Below are 20371 nucleotides of genomic sequence, written 5' to 3' on the forward strand. Positions count from 1 at the left end.
TAATGCTGTAAATGGAAACTTTACAAAATTCTAAAGCTATTCAGAAGGATCTGTAAAGTGTACTTACGTAAAATCATGGTTTCTGTCAGAATCTGAAATAAAAAATAGCCGTGCAGCAGGTGGAAGCAGCCTGTGAAGTACAAATGCCCTGGGTAGAGCAGGTACAGAGACAAGGTGGCAGACACCTGAAAATAACTGAGAATACCTACCCTTGCTTAGAGTTAAATTGTCAGCGAATTGGGCAATTTAGCTGTGTGACAGGAGGGGGCAGATAACGACTGGTAGCTGGCATAAGGTCACTGGATGCTTTCTAAAGAGCTTACTATACAGCAGTTATTTTAAGTCTTTTTCAATTTGGAGACCCTTTCAGAGCAAACTAGGCTCAGATCTGCTGCTCCTTCATGGTTACTGGGGGCTGACTGGTCTAATGGACTGAAAAGAATTGAGGAACAGATTAGAGATGAGGCAGTCCTGTGCATCTCATGCAAATGACGGAAGAAGGAATGGGGATATATCTCTTCTTGGTTTTAGCATTGGAGAACTGAAGAAGAGCAAAGAGGCTCAGTAAAGCTGAGGTGAGCTGTTCTAATTCTTTCAGGATGTGGTTCTATCTAAAATCCATCATGTATTTGGGTAGCAGCTTCAATTGTTATCATTGAATAGGATCTGCTTCCAGAAATAACGGTAATATAAGTACTAATATTTGCTTTATGAAAGAAGGATGTTCACATGTGCTTCCCAGGAATTTTGCTCTACATAGTTCTGTAGAGACAGTCAAAACAAATTGTAAACCTGCAAACAAAAATCTCTGTAAACACAGCTTCCACAATATATGCAATTTTTGTTTTTTTTTTTAAAAAAAAAAAATACAGGGCAAGCTAGTTCCATTACCTTAAATTTAGGGTGTCTGTTTTTTGCTAGTTTTCATCTATGGAAAGTACTTCTAAGTACTGAAGATTGCTGTAAATAAAAACAAGTTTTAATGTACAAGAGCTGAATTGTATTTCGATTACACTTCAATGTCTCTGATCCATGTCTTGCAGGAGACCTATTCACTGATTTTTATTTATTTATATTTTATTCTATTTCATCTAGTCATAGTAGGTCTGTTAGTAGAGATCCAATAAGGGATCTGATTATATAGCATCTGCTTCCTCATCTCATAAACTGAGAATTAGTGTTGTTTTCAAGGTTTCATACATTCATGATTCAGAGTGATTCCCATGCCAGCAGGTTTTAATGGGGAAGGGCTAGTTCTTACCACAAGTGAGAAGCAGACCCAGAAAGGCAAGAGGGAAAGCATTCACTGGGGTTCGTAGTGATTTGCAGGGAATTCTTTCCCTGTAGGAATAATAAATTTGTTCACATTGTGACTGAATTGCGTGTGGTCTTGCAGTGTCTTCTTACAAATGCTTGCATAAAACCTTCGTTCCAAGTGTTGCCTATCCCTGAAGAAAGAGTTCCAATATGGTTAGTGATGTGCAATAGCATCTTTTGAGTAAGACAACTAGTGTTGTTCTGTCACAAATAAAAAGAGCTATGGTGAAACTCTCAAATGTTGCAGGAAGATTGTAGTCTTCCACTGGTGCTTCAGCGATAGCAGGGTAGGTTTAAAGAAACTGTCCATACTAAGAGAAAATATTTGGTTGCAGAAACAATCGTGACTTTCATCTGGTTTGATCAGGGTTCGTGTAACTTCTTTTTGCAACTTAATGGAGCTGCTTAAGTGAGAAGCTATGCTTCTGGCAGAAACCTATCTAAAGTTGACAGCAAACCCTACCTAAAGGAGAGTCAGCCCAGTAACTCAGAGCCTACCCTCTTGACAGGCCTGCCTTCATTAGTTATACACCAAGACTAGCACAAGTAGGCTGCTAATTCCGTGTCTGTGGCTAGATGTGATGAATCTGGGCATGTGACTCAGTTTCTGATGGGCAGAAGAATTGTAGTGCTCTGTTAGGTGATAATCCATAATAATATTGCTTTATTTGCTATTAGAAAGTTCTTTGAATTTGGCGAGTTGACTTAGGCTGTTTTTCAGCTTTGTGCTTCGGTAAGGAACAAACACATGATTACGGTGATTATAGTTCTTTGGTTGAACCTGTTCGTGTTAGAGATACAAGGCAATCATGAAAGATGTGTGAAGAAAGTACTTTAAATGCAAGTTTAATTTCTTTCCTTCCCTTGAGAAATCCCAGGATTGTTTGAACCTGGTAAGCTAGGTGCTCTTCCAGGACTGAATTATGCTTGTGTGGGCAACTAATACATTGGTATTAATAACTGAGTGCTCACAAGGCCCTAGTTACTCTCGAAATCAAAGGTGAAGATCCTGAAGAAAGTTTTAACATGGCTGGGGTGATCAAGGTGGTAATTTGCAAAGGTGATGTTGAAATAAGGTGGTTACTGGTATTATATGATGCACAGGTGCTTGCTTTTATAAAATATTGCATGAGGTTTCAGTCTGCAGATTTTGAGTACAAGTGGTCATTGATGTCAGACATCTAGCTCATCTAAATAGCAAAGCCATTGTCCTCTTTCAAGTTTAATTTTCAGTTGCATCGTTTAGTAAACACAGTAATATGGATATCAATGGATATTTTTTTCACACTTAAAAAGGGTGAACAAAATATATTAAATTACTTTTTTAGGAGAATTACTGAAGTCTGGATTGCTGTCTTGACACTATAAACCTGCAATAAGTGGCAATGTCAAGGGTTCCTACCCCACCTCCTCCTGGGGAGATGTCCAGTGGACCTGTGGCTGAAAGCTGGTGCTACACACAGGTAATCTACATAAATTCCAATGGCTTTATTTTCTATTCATAATTATAACTAAAACTAAAAAATAAAATTACCAACCTGTTCTGACAATCTAACTAGTTGATGTAAATTAAATTTTATTGACATTCTCTACATCTCTACATCTTTTATTCAGGTTAAAGTAGTAAAATTTTCCTACATGTGGACCATTAATAACTTCAGTTTTTGCCGAGAAGAAATGGGTGAAGTTTTAAAGAGTTCTACCTTTTCATCAGGGCCAAATGACAAAATGAAGTGGTAAGGTCTTTATTCTAGCGACTGCTTTGTGTTTTTTGTTTGGAGTTTCTTATTTGTTTTTGTTTTGTTTTTCCCACTTGCAAAAGTTGCAAAATGAAATTGCAAATAGAAAAACTCGTGTTTATTGAAGTTTTACTGTAGGTACAGATTGGTTCTAATTTCAAAGTTTCAACAGTCGTAAAGGAAACATTCATTCTGGTAGCATGTGTCATTGTATCTTATAAAAATATTTCTGAATTTATTCTGGATACAATTGAAAAATGTACAATTTCTGTGTTCCTTTCAGGTGCCTGAGGGTGAATCCAAAGGGATTAGATGATGAAAGCAAAGACTACCTGTCATTATATTTGCTTTTAGTCAGTTGTCCAAAAAGTGAAGTCAGAGCAAAATTCAAATTTTCCCTGTTGAATGCTAAAAGAGAAGAAACAAAAGCAATGGGTAAGGGAATCTTAATGTATTGCATGTGGATTTATAAGAACATTCCCAAAATATCAGCCTTGTAAGTTTTTCAGTTGAGAACAGAATTTAGGATTGAGATAAACTTTAAAATACCTTTTTAATATCCTTTTAGAAACTTAATTAAAAATCTTGTTCATATTTCACACATTTCTGATTACTGAGCTATGTTAATTCTATCCTGAGCAGTATAAATTACAGCACATTGCTGTCATCACTCCAGATTCTTGTCACTTGGGTCTTCTAGTAGATTATTTTTGCTTCCTGTTATTAGGGGTGTATTTGCTTGATTCTAACAGCAGTGGAAGTGTTTGATTTCCGTAGCTATTTGGGATAAACATGCATGGTTGGTGTCTGGGTTTTTTTAGACACTCCTTTACAATGTTTGGGTCTACTTCATCTTATTTACACTCCACTTTTAGAAACACGAGCCATATACCCAAGGAATTAGGAAACTTTGAAATAAACAGTGATTTGATTTAATTGTTGCTTTAATATGAAAAATATGGCTCTTAGTTTCAAAGTTATAAGCTTAACCTTCATTGGAAACACTTTTTGGAAAAGCTGGAATTCTCTTGGAAACGTGTAATTTAATGCTGGTCTGCACTAAGTTTGTGCTGTTGCTAGTGCTGCCTATGAAGAATCTGTCTACTTTTCTTCCTCCTACTGTAGGACTTAAGAGATCTTGCAGAGTCTGTTCTGTTGCAAGTTCTGAATTTCTTGGAAAAATCTGTAGTTCTCCAGTACTCATACCCAAAGATCATGCGGCTTTCTCCGTATGTAACTGAGTTCAAATCTAAAACTGAAATGGTTGGGCTTTTTGGAAGGAAAGGAAATACGTATATTCACTCTGTTTATCTTCTTACACTGATGTAGTTGATTGCTTCAATCCCTGCAGGCCTCCTGGTTCTGGAGCTTGTATGAACCAAGCTATGCTTCTGTACATATGGTGGATAGTGGTTTTTGGCTTGAGACAGACTTGCAGTCTAGCAGTGGACTGGTGTATGTAATTAAATGAAACTGCAGTGTGAACATCAAAAAATATTTCGAGATAATCAGAGAATCACAGAATTGTTGAGGTTGCAAGGGACCCTCTGGATGTTGTCTAGTCCAATCCCCTTGCCAAAAGCAGGATCAACAGGAGCAGTTTGCTTGGGATCTGTCATGTTTTGAATATCTCCACAACTTATCTGGGCAACCTGTTCTGGTGTTTAATTAGATGCTGCTGGGCCTTTTTTGCCTTAGGGGTTCGTTTCTGACTGTTGTTCATTTTTTGCCCACCAGGACCCTAATCCGCAGTCACCTATTTCTTCCCGATAAGTAGGTCTGCAAGCAGACGCTGAGCACAACATTGCTTGCATTGGCTTGCCCTCTAATCCTGTAAACTCTCTGCTGATTCATCATCCACTGCAAGGCAGAGCTCCATGCATTCCTGTAGTTCTCATGTAAAAGGGTAGCTAGCTCCTTTACCTCACATTCCTAGCCTAGCCTCCCTAAGGAGCCTGAACCTGTCCACTGCAGGTCAAGTGGGCTATCCTACTGTGTCTCTGAGGCCAAGATGGTAGCCCTGCAACTGCACACAGACTTCTCCTGCTTCTTCCTTATGCTGTGTACATGAGTTTATGGGCGCTTCAGGGAGGTGTTCCGGAAGATTATTTGTCAAGTGTTACTTTAAATGCTAAAAATCACAAGGTGCTTAACCCCAAAAATCCTATGAGTAGCTGTGTTTTCAGTTTCTGCAGTAGTAACTGTCCTGTATTTGGCAATACAGGAATTATAAACATATTTTCATTTTGGGATATTACCAACAGAAATCTTATTTCTTGGACTTTCCAGCCATTTGCCATCTGCTTCTGGAGATGCCATGTTTTTATTTATACAATGTAATGATGCCTGACTTCGGATGTCCTTTGTAAGTTGGTAATCAAGTGATGAAGCTGTGTATAAAATACAAAACAAAGTAACATTTGAGCTTTATTAGGAGGAAAACACATTTATGCTTTTATGTTGTTTTATTTTTATGGGTTTGTATACTTAAATTGCTATTGGTCACTTAATTTCAGAGGGTTTAACACTGGTTGTTGCTGATAACAATCTAAGTTTGCAGAGTAAAGAATTGGTCTGAATGTAGAGGCAAACAAAATTAACCTCTTAAATTTTTTTCTGGTTTTATGTTTTCATTCAATTTTGAGGTTTGTTGTGAATTTTTGGCAAGTTGATAAAAATGTGAAAATGCTAATCCGGATGCCAAAAAAACTTAAACAATATTTTTAAAATGGCAGTTTTTCTTTGATGCGCAAACTTAAGTGTGGACAGTATTCTACATTTGTTCTGTTTCCCTCAAAGCCCACATTGCACTTACTGGGTGTATTTCCCTTTGCTTCTGTGCTCTGCAGGGTAAGGAGCTTTTTTTGTTGTTATTTGAATATGTGTGTAGTAGAGACACCTCCTTCATTGTCAGTTCCTGAGTGGTTCTTCATTGTATTCAGAAAATAGAATCAAAACCTGTACAATATATTTTGCTTGGTCTAATTCTAGTGGAAAAACTGTTATTAAGATCAGTTTTCCAGCTATTGGCAGTGAGGACAAGGTATTAAACATATGTTTTCTAGCATGTGCAGTGTGTTACATGGTTAGGTCTGTTTCAGTGATGCTACCAAGTTGAGTAGAGAAGTCTGACTTTCCTGGTATTTTATTTTAGGTGTTGTAGAGGAATTATATTTTAACAGATTCTGTAATGAAAAATACGTTGCTTTTATAACAAACTTCCGACTTAAACTTCTAAATTCTTCTCTAAAAGGCTAAAGTATCTATCCATACAGCTTTGTATGGAATTGTATGGAAACATCATGGCATGTTTCTTGCCCAGCTTTTTTGGAATGAAAAGAAAATACTATCTTAGAGAACTCTTCTTGAGATTTCTTTCCCCTTCCCCCTGACTCCATGTTATTTCAGAAGTAGTCTTGCGCTCTTCATTTTGAAAATCTTTCGAAATATGATTCAGAATGTGGTTTATTCTACATATATTCTCAAAGGTATTCCCAAATAACCTCTTTCCCATATTTTAGTTCCACATAAAAGTATATGGTGCTCTTCCCTGTGGAACAAGTGGCCACCTTATAGTGAACCTGCCATTTATAATAACTAATCTTACAGAATTACATGTATTTGCACTAATATGACCTTGGGAACCCTTTTGTGGACTCTGAACATTAGAACTGGAAAAAAAAGTTGTGTGGTCACAGCAAATCTGATGGAGTAAAAAAAATATTACTTGTCCTAACTATGGCTAAAAGGTAAATATAAATAATACATTTCTATGACCAGAAAAAAATTTGTTACTTGAAAACTTTTGTTTCTGTTTTGCCTTTTTTTTAGTGCTCTTACAGTATTTCAAAATAATTTCAACCTGTGAAACATGATTTTCCATTTCAGGAGGAAGTCAAAACAGATTGTTATGACAACTGCAGAAGTGCTGTCAGGATGTAGTTGTGGTGACAAATTCATTGTAATGGTATTTCCCTGTGAAAAATTTCTGTTTTGACACATTGGCATTCTTAAACATTAACTGAAAAACTCTTTCTTGCTGGATGGTGCCTAAGATAGCATCTAAGGAAGTGATATGGTTTGAATTGCAAATTTTGCTTTATTAAGTTCTATGAAGTGTTTCATAAAATAATGCAATTACAACATTAAATTTTTAATAGTTGTGGGTTTTCTCAATGTGACACATGATCCAAAAGTGCTAAATGGATTCATTTTTTGATGAACACTTGGCTTTAATGTAGAATTTAGGTATTGTTATTTGCTAATATTTTTATTTAACTTGCTTTATTTGTGCATTGTGTTTTATCAGAAAGCCAAAGAGCATATCGATTTGTGCAAGGCAAGGACTGGGGTTTTAAGAAATTTATCCGAAGAGATTTTTTACTGGATGAAGCTAATGGTCTTCTACCAGATGACAAGCTTACATTATTTTGTGAGGTGGGTATAGGTTTATAAATAGTCAACTTTTAAATGTTTTCTGCTCTGATAGAGGTTTATGTTGAATTAATCAGTAATATTTTATGAAAGTTTTCTTCTGTAAACTATAAGTATGGTAAAATACACATTTACTTGCTCTGTCTGCATTGCATTTGTTATCTTTTTTTATACATGTATACTGAAGTGTGAAATAAGTCTGAATTGGTCACTTGTAAACTGTTGGGCTTCTCCATGAATCTGCTAGGATTACTTTAGGATTATTTATGTAAAAGATGTCTGATACATGCTGTCTGTAGACGTACTCTTTTACTGAGGTCACTTTTATTTAAAGATGTTGTATTTGGAATTACAGGATTGTTTTTCATTGGATAAGCAAAGGGAATGCCTGCATACTGGTTTACATTATAGAAACCCCAGTTGATTGTCAGAAGCTATATTTCTGTAATATCATAATTGATGGTTTTAACCAATGATCAGCTCTTTCCAGTAAATGAAATACTTTATTTTTTTATTTTTTTTTTAAATAGTGATTTTACATTTTGTTTTCTGAACAAATGCAAGTATCCTGTAGAAGGGCTGCTTAATACTGAGAATTAATATTGAGAGCTGTGGTATATATTTAACTTAATGGTGCATCGTGGGTCACTTCTGTATCAGTTATGTTATAACCTAAATTGTCATATTAAGTTTCAGTAAAATGCTTACTCGATGCTAAAAATGGAAGCTAGAGAAAGTGTAAGTACAGTGTAAAATACACATTGGTTGGTTATCTCTGCTGCCATAAAGTGATTAGTGACTTAGGAGGATGATAGATGCTCTAACTGCTAATAAGTTTGCTTTGATCTGTGTATTTACAGTAAATATGTAAAATTGTCTTGGCAAGATTACAATTTAATTATATGTCATTATGCTGTGTAGGAAGAATAATTGAAATGTGGCCCCTGAGACTAGACATTGCAAATATAGTGCATCTTATTTTCACTTAGACAAGTTAAATGAGTTGCATGATAAATTTGTTATGAATACAATTATTTGGATGATAAAAGCAGATGTAACAAGTGTCTAAGGGTTCTGTAAAGATACTTTTGAGTATTTTCTCATTTGAAGTTTTCCTTGTAATGAATACTTTGATGTAAATGAACAGCTCATAAAAACAGTTTTTTGGTTTTGTAAATAGGTCACTACTTAAAGTTTTTTGTTTTGTTTTCTTAAATTGAATAAATACTGAATTTTCCAGAAAGAAATATTGTTATGTAAATCTTGATGCTAATCCTTAAATATAACTATATTTCCTTACAAAACTTCTTGATGTTTTAATGTGAATGGCTTTTGTGAAGTGTTTGACCTACCCCGATTACAAATGCTGGAGGGAAGTACAACGTTTAGTTGTGCACAGTTAAATAACTTCTGGCTTGTTTTAGGCTAAAGCAAAAAGAAAAAAACAGAAATCCAAATAATTTTGAAATTAGTTTAATCAGATATGTTTTGTCACTTCTAATGACACCTGAAAAGCTAGGTGGTGTTTGAAGTTTTTGTCCTTTAAAACTGAACTGTAAGGTTTAATTTCTGTGTTAGCCTTCCTACTTTGTATCCTAGTTGGAAGACTGACTTGCGGCTTCTTAAAACTATATTGCTAAAATTTACCAGATATAGCAGGTATTTGGTAAAGGTCCCTGGGTACCTGCTGTGCTGGTTGGCTCTTTTCTCCCTTTTGAATTGCAGATTATTTGGTCTTCCTTGGCAGCTAAGATACTCCTTCTGTGTTGCTGAATGTTCTTGGATTTGTCCTTGGATTGGAAAGTGAAGGGTTGTTAAGTTAAATACTTGCAAAGTGTGATTTTGCTACTGACAAGTGACCTGATTAAATACAACTTAGTAATTTCATTTTTTTTTTTTAGGCAAACTGGTCTGTTTCACTCAGTTTGCATGTTCCATATAACCTAGTTACTGAAGTCTTGCAGGTATTTTCGTTTACTAATAGAATAGTAAATTCTCTGTTTTATCCTAGTGAGTGCTTTCACAGATCTCTCACCTAGCTTATGTTGAGAGAGTAGTCTGAGGTATCACTTAAATTATGTTTACTATTAGATCACTGCAGATGCAAAACCAAGAAAATAATATACATTATCCACATTAACTATCATCACAGACAGGACTTGAATAAGTCCTAGTTTATGCATTTTCCTACATCCTTACATGTGAAAGTGTGCAATGTGACTGGGACATGTGCCCCTAAAGTATGTATGCTGCACAAAAACTGCATGTTGGATAGCTTCCTAAGTAGTAAACTACATCAGACCTTGTGGATGGAGTACCTGGAAATCCTGACTGGATGGCTCCTGCTCTTTGAAATAGGTTGTTTGCGGTTCTAACATCTTCTCATCATCCCTCTGTTCAGTGAAGAAATACCTTCGCTCTTGCAAGTGATTTTATAAATGCAAGTAAGGATTGTATCAGGTGTTACTCAGCCTAAGATGAGTTTTCTGTAGTTATGTGAGATTAACTTCATTGGATTTCAGCTTGATTTAAACAAATCTAAAAAAAAAGAGAATGCACTTGATTTCAAGCATACCATCTGGACAAGTGAGATATGAAATATGAGACCTGTAAGTGTTTGTATTTAGAATCTTTAAAACTTGTTACTATCTATAGACAATACATGCTAGGCCTCTCAGATGTAGGAGACTTGAATTAAAATTTTGCTTGGGCTATATCTTTAAAGGATGGATCATAGCAAATAGTTGTGTTGCACAACTATTGATGTATATTAGAAACCAGTAGAAGTTTGGAACATCAGAGGTCAGTTTAATTACACATAGAACGCGTAGGTGACCTTCTTAGCCACTTGTCTGTAGCCAAGAAGAGGATGCTGTGTGGGCAACTCGGATCAGGAACTCTGAGTCAAGTTTCTGGAGAAGCAGAACTCGCCTTTGGCAACAGAAGACTAGCTTTGCTAAGCTGAAGCTTTGTGTGTATGTGTATCTCTTGAAATCGCTCTGTGTGTATGAAAACTGTGAAATCGAGTACACAATAGCTTTGTAGATTTTTTTTTTTTTTTTTTTTTTTTTTTCAGTGTTGTATAGTCTTAATGCAAAACTGAAATTTCACAGTGCCTGGGGTATTTTTTTTCCCCCCTGTAGAAGGTGGAAGAATATAAAGGAATTTCTTCTAATCACAAGGGGGTGTGGACTGAAACAGGGAATTAGGCAATGATTCAAATTCCCAAGCTGCTGTTCTAATTGGATCATCTTCCTCTTCTGATCTGGAGTTTCATTTGCTGTGCTTCAACTTTCTGTGAAGCTTAGCTGTGCTGTTTTGTTTTATACCAGATTTATTCCAGATGCTGTGCCTCTGGAAATCAAACCGAGCACTGATCTTAACAGTATCAGCATTTTCTAATGTTCTGTATTTGGGAGATCTGGTGATCAAGATCTTGTAGTATGTCTCTTTGCAAAAGTATTTTTTTTTCTCAGGCATGTGATCTCAGACAACAGAAGTAAAACCTGCTGAGCTCTTCTGTTTTCCCAACATACTTTAAACCAGCCTAATACGTAAAGATACCTGAAAAAAAGCATGTAAGAATGCTGCTGTCCTGTTCTCTTCTGACATGAAAGAATTAAACATGGGGAATAATAGCAATATATTCACTTCAAATGCACATATTTCACAGTTTTCTTAACTAGTTCTGTACAAAAATGACATCCTGTGAGCATGTATTTTACTATTGAAGTTACCTACTCTATTTTATACTTCATTGACGTATATTTCTAAAATAATGGCTTTTAATGTTGTTTGGAAAACAATGACTTGTTATTCCAGCCTCAGCTGGACACGGTAAAATGAAATAATGGAGGAGCTATATTATTTGCACTTGGTTTGCAGTATCACATTGCAGATTAAGTGTGAATTTACTGTAATTAAAGTTATAATTATTCAGAATTTCTGTGGATTATTCCCTTAAAACTTTGCCGTGACCTTGTGATCCTAATGATCCGTTTACAATTTTATATTGATACATTTTGCTTAAATGTGTAAAGAGTGAACTGTTGTCTCTGAAAGAAAGTTAACTTTTTTTAACCCCACTGATATCCCAAGAACCATATTGGTCCTTGGTTTATGTACTTTGGCATGTCTGTCTGGTGGCATGTGGTATTGTGCTCTTTTGGTTGGATAAATACAAAATATTAGTCTCTAAGTAAAGCCATGTTTGTTTAATGTTACTTAAAAGTAAACTGTAAAGCATTGGTTTATGGTCTGGCATAATGCCAGAAACATCACTGGTTCTTGCTTTGCTTTGAAATTGCTGAAATTCTAGCAATAGGTACTGTAATATAATTATTACTGGCATTCAGTTATGAAGGAGTTGTCTTGCTGTGATTTTCTGTTAGGTAAGCGTGGTCCAAGACTCAGTAAATATATCAGGACAGTCTAATACAAACACTTTGAAGGTACCTGAATGTCGACTAGCAGAAGATTTAGGGAATCTCTGGGAAACAACAAGATTTACAGATTGCAGTTTTTATGTAGGAGGACAAGAATTCAAAGCTCATAAATCTGTCCTTGCAGGTACTTTCTACTTTTGTATTGCTATTACTTCATAATTTAAATTGCTAAAAGTTTTAAATTTGGCTATATTTAATATTTACTTTTCTTGATACAGCACGATCTCCAGTTTTTAATGCAATGTTTGAACATGAAATGGAGGAAAGTAAAAAGGTAAGCATTACTGAAAACTTCATGTGTAAATATTTGTACCTTGTGAAAAAGGGAAAAGTTGCAGAAAACTTAAGTATTACAAATTGAGGAAGACGAATACTGCATGATAGTGCATGAGTGGAGCAGGGTACTGCTCCTGATTGCTCTCCTGGTGAATTCTGCAGGAATTTCCTTGTGTAGAAAGTGCAGTTAGGGTTGAATGTGGAAAGGTTCTAGAGGATTTGTTCTTGCAAGTACTTGTACCTACCCTAGATCAGTCGGGGTTTTTTAACAGTAGCTACTTATGTAATTGATCTAACTCTGCCCCTTTTTGCTTTAGTTTATGCCTTCACATAAGCTGATTGACTTGAGTATGGTTTTGCTATAGTGTATTAAAACATTTTATATGGTACCTAGGAGACACAGAAACAACAGGTGAATTATGACTCTAAGCCCTGAGGCAGTGAAGCTCTCATTTTCATTGAGTTTCTGCAGGTACTTGACCTGTGTAAGTGTTTTGGATGGATAGTTACTTAATCAGCACAGAGAGCTGCTACTGCTTTTATGCACTTGATCTCTCCCACAGCAAGGAGTTGTTTGTGTCTTTCATGAAGAAAAATCTCAAATGGGTTGGTTATAGGCAGAATCTATAAAAAAAGCAAGAAACTCATCAGCTCACTAAAGAATTGTAATAGATGATCATCACTTAGTCTTGGAGGCTGCAAGGTTGCCACTATGTGTGAACAAATACACTGGATGATTATGGGGCTGTAGTACACTTGGGTTTCACAAACATGGCATTTTTCTTCCCTGCACCTGAAAGTTACAATCTTGTAACTTTCACAGGTAGATTTGGAATACTGGAAGCATTTTGTAGATTTCTGAACTGAAAGAAATCCAGATATGTCACAGCTTCAGTAATGCAGCATGCTGGGAACCTTCACCTTCATGTTAGCAGTGAATCTCCAGTGCAGCCGTACTCATAAATACTATATGTGATTCAGTGAATAGGAAACTAGAACATGTGCATCTCATGTCCTGTCATGTACTCATGATTTTTATACTCCGTTCAGAAGTGTGGTGCTTGCTTCTACAGCTTTGAAATAACTTTCTACTTCATTAGTTGCTTATAGGGAATACTATTTGAGGGTAGGTCAAGCATGTAATACCACAGTTTTATTAGGATGATCTTCAGCTACATGATGTCAATTATATGTGGTTTTTTGTTTGCTTTTTGGATTCTGAGAAAAAAATGTAGGCTGTGTTGACTCAATCCTAAATTGAGCCAAAAATGTCTCACTTTGTTCTATCTGCTGTTATGACTTGTGATATTCCAAGCACGTCATTGTCGGGTTGGAAACTCAGCAGCACTTTTAAATATTCCTGAAACTGTGCTTTGGCTTTTATGTACAGCCTGTGCAATAGTCCGGAGTTAGACATGTCTAGAAAAAAAGTTGCAATTTTTGCTGAAGCTTTCCCAACTGATTTCTATGTGATTTTAGGAGCTGTTAATTTTTATTTACTTTCTGCTTAATATTGTGGAGTGTTAACTTAAGTTTGTAAGGATTTTGTATGATGGATGGCAAATGAAAACTTATTCATCAGATTATATTTCATATGTTGAAGTGGTAGCTAAATTCTAGAGGCTTTTATTGATTCTTCTTTTTTTTCTTTTTCCCCCCAGAATCGTGTAGAGATAAATGATGTAGATCCTGAAGTTTTTAAAGAAATGATGAGGTTTATTTACACAGGAAAAGCACCAAACCTTGAAAAAATGGCTGACAATTTGTTGGCAGCTGCAGACAAAGTAAGTAATTGACTCCTAAGTTCTTAAACCTCATGTTTACTTGTGGAATGTTCTTTTAATTAAAAAAAGATACCTTTTTTTCAGTTAGATGTATGTATTTTTTTTAAATGTGAGAAACAGATTTCATCAGAAATGGACAAGGAAGGGAAAAGGGAAAGGATAGACTTTTAGCAGTAGAAGGCTGATAAATCTTTCTTGACCAGAAGTGTTTCAGATTAATTATATTTACTATCCAATTTTCTTTTCTTTTTTGAGAAATTTGGGACCATTAATATGATTTAGAAAATTGGTCTTGAATAACATGTATCCTAGATCTTTGTGTTCTTGAAGAAGATGTATGCAAGTGTTTGAATTAGCTGTGCTTCCTGAAATACTGCTACTTCAGAAATTTCATCTTTTTGTTTTCCCATAGTTCTAGCTTTTCATCTCTTCTATATTGGAACTTTGTCTACTCTAAATTGTCACTCTGTGAAATACATTTCTACTATGATATTTGAGATAAACGGGCTTTATAGCAGCACAGCAATTAAGGTGAGATTATTCCCTATCATAATTTACAGTTTTCTGACTTTTGATCCTAATACCTTATTTTTATTCTTCACTGCTTTACAGCTTGAGTTGAGACTTTACTTAGTTATCCTCAGAGGACACACAGTTGTCCTTCCCTGAGGAGGCAGAAGTAGTTTAGAATCCAGAAAATACTCCCTTCAGTGTGTGTAATCTGAAAAGTTTTCACTCTCAGCTGCAATGGCCATTTCTTAAACTACCTTTGCAATTTCTGAATTGGTTGAGCAGTTGTATCTGTAAAATATTAGCGGTGAAAGTTGCCTGTTCTTATAATCAATCCTAGTATAAGTCATTTAAGATAGTAAGTCATCTCAGTAGTTAGTTTCAAGAAAGAATTATAGTTCTTTTTCCTGGCAATTTTAATGCATTCTATGTTTTCAAGATTCTTGACCTGGCCTTGTTGCCTTGCTGCTCTTCCTGTTCCCATCTCTCGTTGTCAGCATTTATCTCCCAAAATTGGCAGTGTTTTGTCAAGTTTCCATACACCCAAACAGGAAGGTGAAACAGTGGTATTTTATGAATGCTGGCCTTTATTTAGGGCCTTAATTGATAAATGTAGAGAATATTATAAGTTACAGTGGTGGGATTGTCTGCAATATCTGGATAATAAAAATGGAAACTTTATTCCTTTTGAATGTGAAATAATCTAAAAAAAAAATTAGTGTTTTGCATTTTACAGAAGGCATTATACCTACCAGGTAATACAGCAGTGTAGATTTGATCTACCTGATATTTATTAACTCTAAATAAAGGTATCTTGAGGAGCACTATAGTAATAAAATGGAAGTAAAAATGCTTAGGTCTGGAAACATAGAAGTTAGCCCAATACTTTGACTTGAGTGGCATTTCTTCATTGTATTGAATAGTTGCTGATACAAATGTATAAGTGGCAACTTGAATGTATGCTACTTGTGTCTAAAATTCTTTTCACACTTGAAGACTGTTATCTGAAGGGTGCTAAACTAAATGGGATGGGTAAGGTCTCAGTAGTAATCTACAGAGCTGAATGAAACCTGTTCAGACTGACATCCTTCAAAAAAGAAGCATGGTTCATTAATGCAGAATATAATGTGGGAACTAAAATTGGAACAAGCTAGTTTAATGTATTTTCCTGTGGACATTTTCATGAAAGTTACCACTGTGTAATTTCTTGCCCCTCACTTTGGGATATATGCATGTCTAATATAATTATAGAGCCTGTGTCTTTTCCTTGCTCTTCCTCCCCTACCAAACCAAAGGAAAATGAAAACTTCTGAATGAGTTATTTTTGATTTATTAAAAGTTCTCCTAGTAAAGCATTTGATCAGTTTGTGACAAACCTAATACATGTCTTACCATTTGAGTACTCTTCAATGTAGCATATTGAATTTGAATTACCTGTTTGGAAGCGGTTTGATGTTAAGCTTGGGAGGCACCAAGCACTTTCATGACTGGACCTGTCTGAAAAGCTGTAGAGGTAATGGAAGAAAAAATGAGTTTGAAGAATGATTAGTGTAGTTTTTTCTTTTATCAGTATGCACTGGAACGGCTGAAGGTGATGTGTGAGGAAGCACTCTGTAGTAACCTCTCGGTAGAAAATGTTGCTGACATTCTTATCCTCGCAGATTTGCACAGCGCTGAACAGTTAAAAGCACAAGCAATAGACTTCATTAACAGGCAAGTAATATTTTTGAGACTGTGCATATATTTGTGTTTATGCTTTGTGTACCTTTTCAACATGAGCATGGTTCTTTCTTACAGGTGCAGTGTTCTTAGACAACTTGGGTGTAAAGATGGGAAAAACTGGAATAGCAAGTAAGTTTTCCTGCCTCACGATGTTCTGTACAAACACTGCTAAATAGACTGCAGATCTTAAGAACTGTTGCTTCATGTCCACACTACTGAGGCCAGTCACTGACTGTAAGTAAAATAGGATTCAGCAGATGCTACCCCAGTTATGATTGTGACTTCCCCTTTAAATGATAGGTAGAGTTAATTGCCTTCCAGTGTGAGATCCTAACAATAGCTGGTTTTCATTTCTCTCCTTCAGTCATATCAGTGCTGTGAGATGGTAGCAGCAACCTTTATAAATGGAACTATTCTCTTGACTAACCAGGTTTGTGCCTGGAGGAGCGACAACCCCACTGTGGTTTCAAGACTTGCTTAGGTGAATATGAGCCTGCAGTATTTCCAAAGAAAGGAGGGCAGTTGCTCCTTTTGCCTTTGGCAACATGTTTGTGCACCTTCCTACATGCCAGTACTAGTACTCTTGAGGCCACACAACTAGTCAGTCAGGTCCCTCTGATCTGGCTGACTCTGTAAGTGCTTATGTCTACACTGGGAATAGGTTAAGAATATGTGGCTTAGACTGTAAGACCAATTGCAGCATGTATTTGGAACAGCTCAGGTGAATCACGGAATAGAAGACAGTCAGCTTCAAAATAGCCAGCGGTAGGCTGAAACAGTGAAACGAAGCAGAGCACTTATCTTACTGTCAGAATCTCCAGAGAAGTTAAAATGTATATTGTACCTGTTGCTTTAAAATTAGTGTTTCTCCTTTAACAACAACAACAATCTTCACAGGCCTAATGATTGAGCGTGCTGTGGAAAAGGGAGTAGTAGAAGGTAAATAGTGAAATACCAGTAGAAAACTTAATAAGGATAAGTCAGCATACATAACAATGTAAACTAGCAGATGTGTTCCTTTTCAAGTGATTTGGAATTTACTAAGATGACTTCTCTCTTGGCTCATTGCTATTAAAGATGCTGGTCATCTTTGCTTCCGCAAAAGCATCTGCAATAAATCAGGGAAATAACATGAGAAGGCCTGGTTTAATTTACTAACTCTGGGCACCAGGGAGTTTGATATTGTTTCTCGAGGCACTTACCTTTACTGACTTGCAGCAGCAGATTAAAGGCTTGCATTAGGAATGTGCAAAGGTGTTTCAGAGATTATATGGTACAGATGTCGGCTGTTAACTTTATGCTTGACAGTATTCCTGAAGCAGTATGAGGATGCTTATGAAAGGCTTTTGAAAATGCAGGGTAGTAGAAACCTGGGATTGATGCATAAGTAGTTGGTTCAAAATTACAAATTTTTCCTGTGTCAATGTGGCATGCATACCAACCAGTGTAATAGTCTTCATGTGCAGAAGAATCTATATTCACAAAAAAGTAAATATATACGTTGAGAAAATACATAGTTTTTAATTTCCTGGATGTCAGTGTGATACTTGCTGAAATTTGTTGTTGCTTCTATGTTATTTAAAAATCCACAGTGGCCATTGAAAGCCATTCTGAATGTAGTCCATGATCTTGTACTGAAGAAAGAGTGAATATTCTCAAGTATGCTCCACTGGTAGTGAAACTGCAATCTCCCAGTGAAGGGCTCTGTAGTCAGCCAGCTGATCTGTCTTCATGGCTTTTTCTAACATATGAAGTACATCATTTTTGCTGCTGTTTTGGCTGATTCATCTTGTCATCCTTCTCTCTCCCCAAATTGAGCATGCCCTTCTATGTAATGAAATTACCATGTCTTCCCTTGCTTTTCGTCTCTACACTAGACTTCACTTTCTTCTAGATTTCCTCTTATTTTTACTGTGGTTTTTCCTGAGCAGTTTCAAGGTGGTTATCTTAACACAGTGCCCAGTATTGGATGCAGGCCTCTAGCTAATGTGTTGCCTGGTACTAAGTAAAGCAGAATAAGTACTTTATGTCCTACATGTGATGGTACTGGTATACCCAAATTGCAGTTTGCTGTTTCTTTCCAATGGCATCCTTACCAGCATTCATAAAGTCTGCTGTCTTATGTTCAGCTGCTGTTCTGCAGTAGTTGGTTTAACTGCTCTTCTCAACTGTGTGTTTGTGCATTTGGTTTGTAAAATTGTGTGACTATTATTAATACTTCTGTTTTCAGCCAAGCAACAGACATAATGGAAACAGCAGGCTGGAAGTCCATGATCCACTCCCACCCTCACTTAGTAGCAGAGGCCTTTCGCGCACTAGCATCTGCACAGTGTCCACAGTTTGGCATTCCACGCAAACGGCTAAAACAGTCATGAAATCTTCCATGAACTTTAGAGAAACTGAACTGACTCTACTCCTCCATGTCCAGAGGTGTTTTCACAAACCATAAAAAGAGTTTTTGTTATCCTTGTCCACAGAACAGAAGCTGAAAAAGCCTATTGTTTGCTTTTCAGATGGATAATTTATGGTTTAATCCTCAGCTTTAAATTAGACTGATTAATTCACTGAAAGGCCTTAAATTATCTTCAATGACTCTTAGTCCATATAGTCTAATGTATCTTGATTTTTTTTTTTTTTTTATTATTATTATTTGTAATGTGCCTTGTCTTTTTGACTAGGCTTTGCAGGATTGCACTAGCTCCATAATGCAGTAAAGTTGATAACTGAAGATTAATTTTTGAAAGGGATCTTCCATTATTTTCAGAAGAAGAAAAAAGTTTATAGTTTGGTCCTGTGCTAACTGGAAGGTTTTAACAAGCCTCTCATTAAAAGCACTTGAATCAGAGGCATGTAACGTACCCTAGGCAAGTGCTAAATATGGGGAGAGCCAGTTTACCTTCAGCAAATGCTTACAGGCTATTTATGGCAATATACTGCTTTGAACATAATTTATTTTTCATTGTGGGGGCAAATATGCAATGGTTTGGCCCAAAAATGTATTTTCATTACAGTTTGTAATGCTTATTGTGTGTGTGTGTGTCAAAGCTGTCCAAACGGTAAAAAGAAACACAGAATAAACCTCTTGCTTGTGTTTCTTTACGGTCCATCATTAGTTTACATTTAATGCAGAGCTGAACAGAGGTGAAGAGAGTTCAATGGTGAAACAGAATAGTATTGTATATGGAAAAAAAATATATCCCACGTGTATGGTTACATAGGAAAGTAAAGGATGCATAGAATGACCAAATGTAAATTGAAGAAATGGGCCAAATGGATTCTGAATATGCACTTTCAATGTGTAACTTTTGTATGTTGTGTGGTACACATATATTTTGCTTTTGATGAATTAATGAGGTACAGGTAATTGTGGCTTAACTTTTTAGATACATTTTAAGATGCCCACAGCCACATGGGATTTAGTTTTGTTAGAAACGAAAGGCATGTCTTTTTAAGACTCAATTGAAGGTGGCTATTGCAAGCTTTCATATTTAAGTAACAGAATATTTTTGCTTATTTGAAAAAGGCATGTGAATGGCAAAGTTTTGAAGGGTTTTTTTCTCATCTTGACCTATGTGCACAGCTTCCATTAACACCTAAGGAGGTTATGTACACATCAAGACGAGTATTTCCCTGAAATGTCAGATGGTGTTTGCAAGCAGAGACTTGCTCAGTCTTGCATTTCAGTTATTGTACTAGCATTGTGGATGGTATTGAAATTCTGCATAATGTGAAAAGGATGAAACATTTGTAAACTGCTTGTCATGGGCCAGTTCTTTATGATGCAAACCTTAGCTTTAATATCAGCATCCTCAGTGTTTGATAGCATTGTTTACAATTGGGAGGAAAAGTCTGCAGTAGTGCACACTCTAAATGTTTCCAGAGTTATTGCATTGAGTTTACTGTAATAGTGATAATATGCTATACTTCTTTCTGGGGAAAACTTGGGTTAGCAGTGGGGAATGGGAGGAGATCTCACCTAACTTATAAACATATTTGCATAAGGGGGTTAGTTTGCCTATTAAAAAAAGTTATGCAGGGAGGAGAGAGGAAGAATTTCAGATTGTTTACTATCTTAAAATCTATCTCCATCCTCATTTCATTAGGATTCATCTGAATTGCTCTGAAGGAAATTTTTAGGGGAAAG

The 20371-nt window shown here is 36.1% G+C and overlaps 1 protein-coding gene across 3 annotated transcripts; it reads left to right on the forward strand.

The window, feature by feature from the left end:
- The first annotated feature begins 2644 nt into the window (after positions 1-2644).
- SPOPL (speckle-type POZ protein-like) lies at positions 2645-19291 on the forward strand. 3 transcript variants are annotated; one of them, XR_719928.1, is made up of 11 exons: positions 2645-2780; positions 2932-3053; positions 3340-3491; positions 7366-7493; positions 11882-12059; positions 12154-12209; positions 13873-13995; positions 16076-16218; positions 16303-16356; positions 18458-19015; positions 19060-19291. XR_719928.1 is itself a non-coding variant. In XM_010017897.1 (10 exons), exons 1-10 carry the CDS (start codon positions 2703-2705, stop codon positions 18600-18602), a joined length of 1179 nt encoding a protein of 392 aa, XP_010016199.1. In that variant the 5' UTR covers positions 2645-2702; the 3' UTR covers positions 18603-19134. The 3 variants fall into 3 exon arrangements, 2 of the variants coding, with proteins under 2 accessions (XP_010016199.1, XP_010016274.1); XM_010017897.1 differs by having other exon boundaries at positions 18458-19134; XM_010017972.1 differs by lacking the exons at positions 16303-16356; positions 19060-19291 and having other exon boundaries at positions 18458-18602.
- Positions 19292-20371: the final 1080 nt, after the last annotated feature.

Source organism: Nestor notabilis, unplaced genomic scaffold (genome assembly GCF_000696875.1).
Source record: "Nestor notabilis isolate BGI_N333 unplaced genomic scaffold, ASM69687v1 scaffold9540, whole genome shotgun sequence".
NCBI lineage: Eukaryota > Metazoa > Chordata > Aves > Psittaciformes > Psittacidae > Nestor > Nestor notabilis.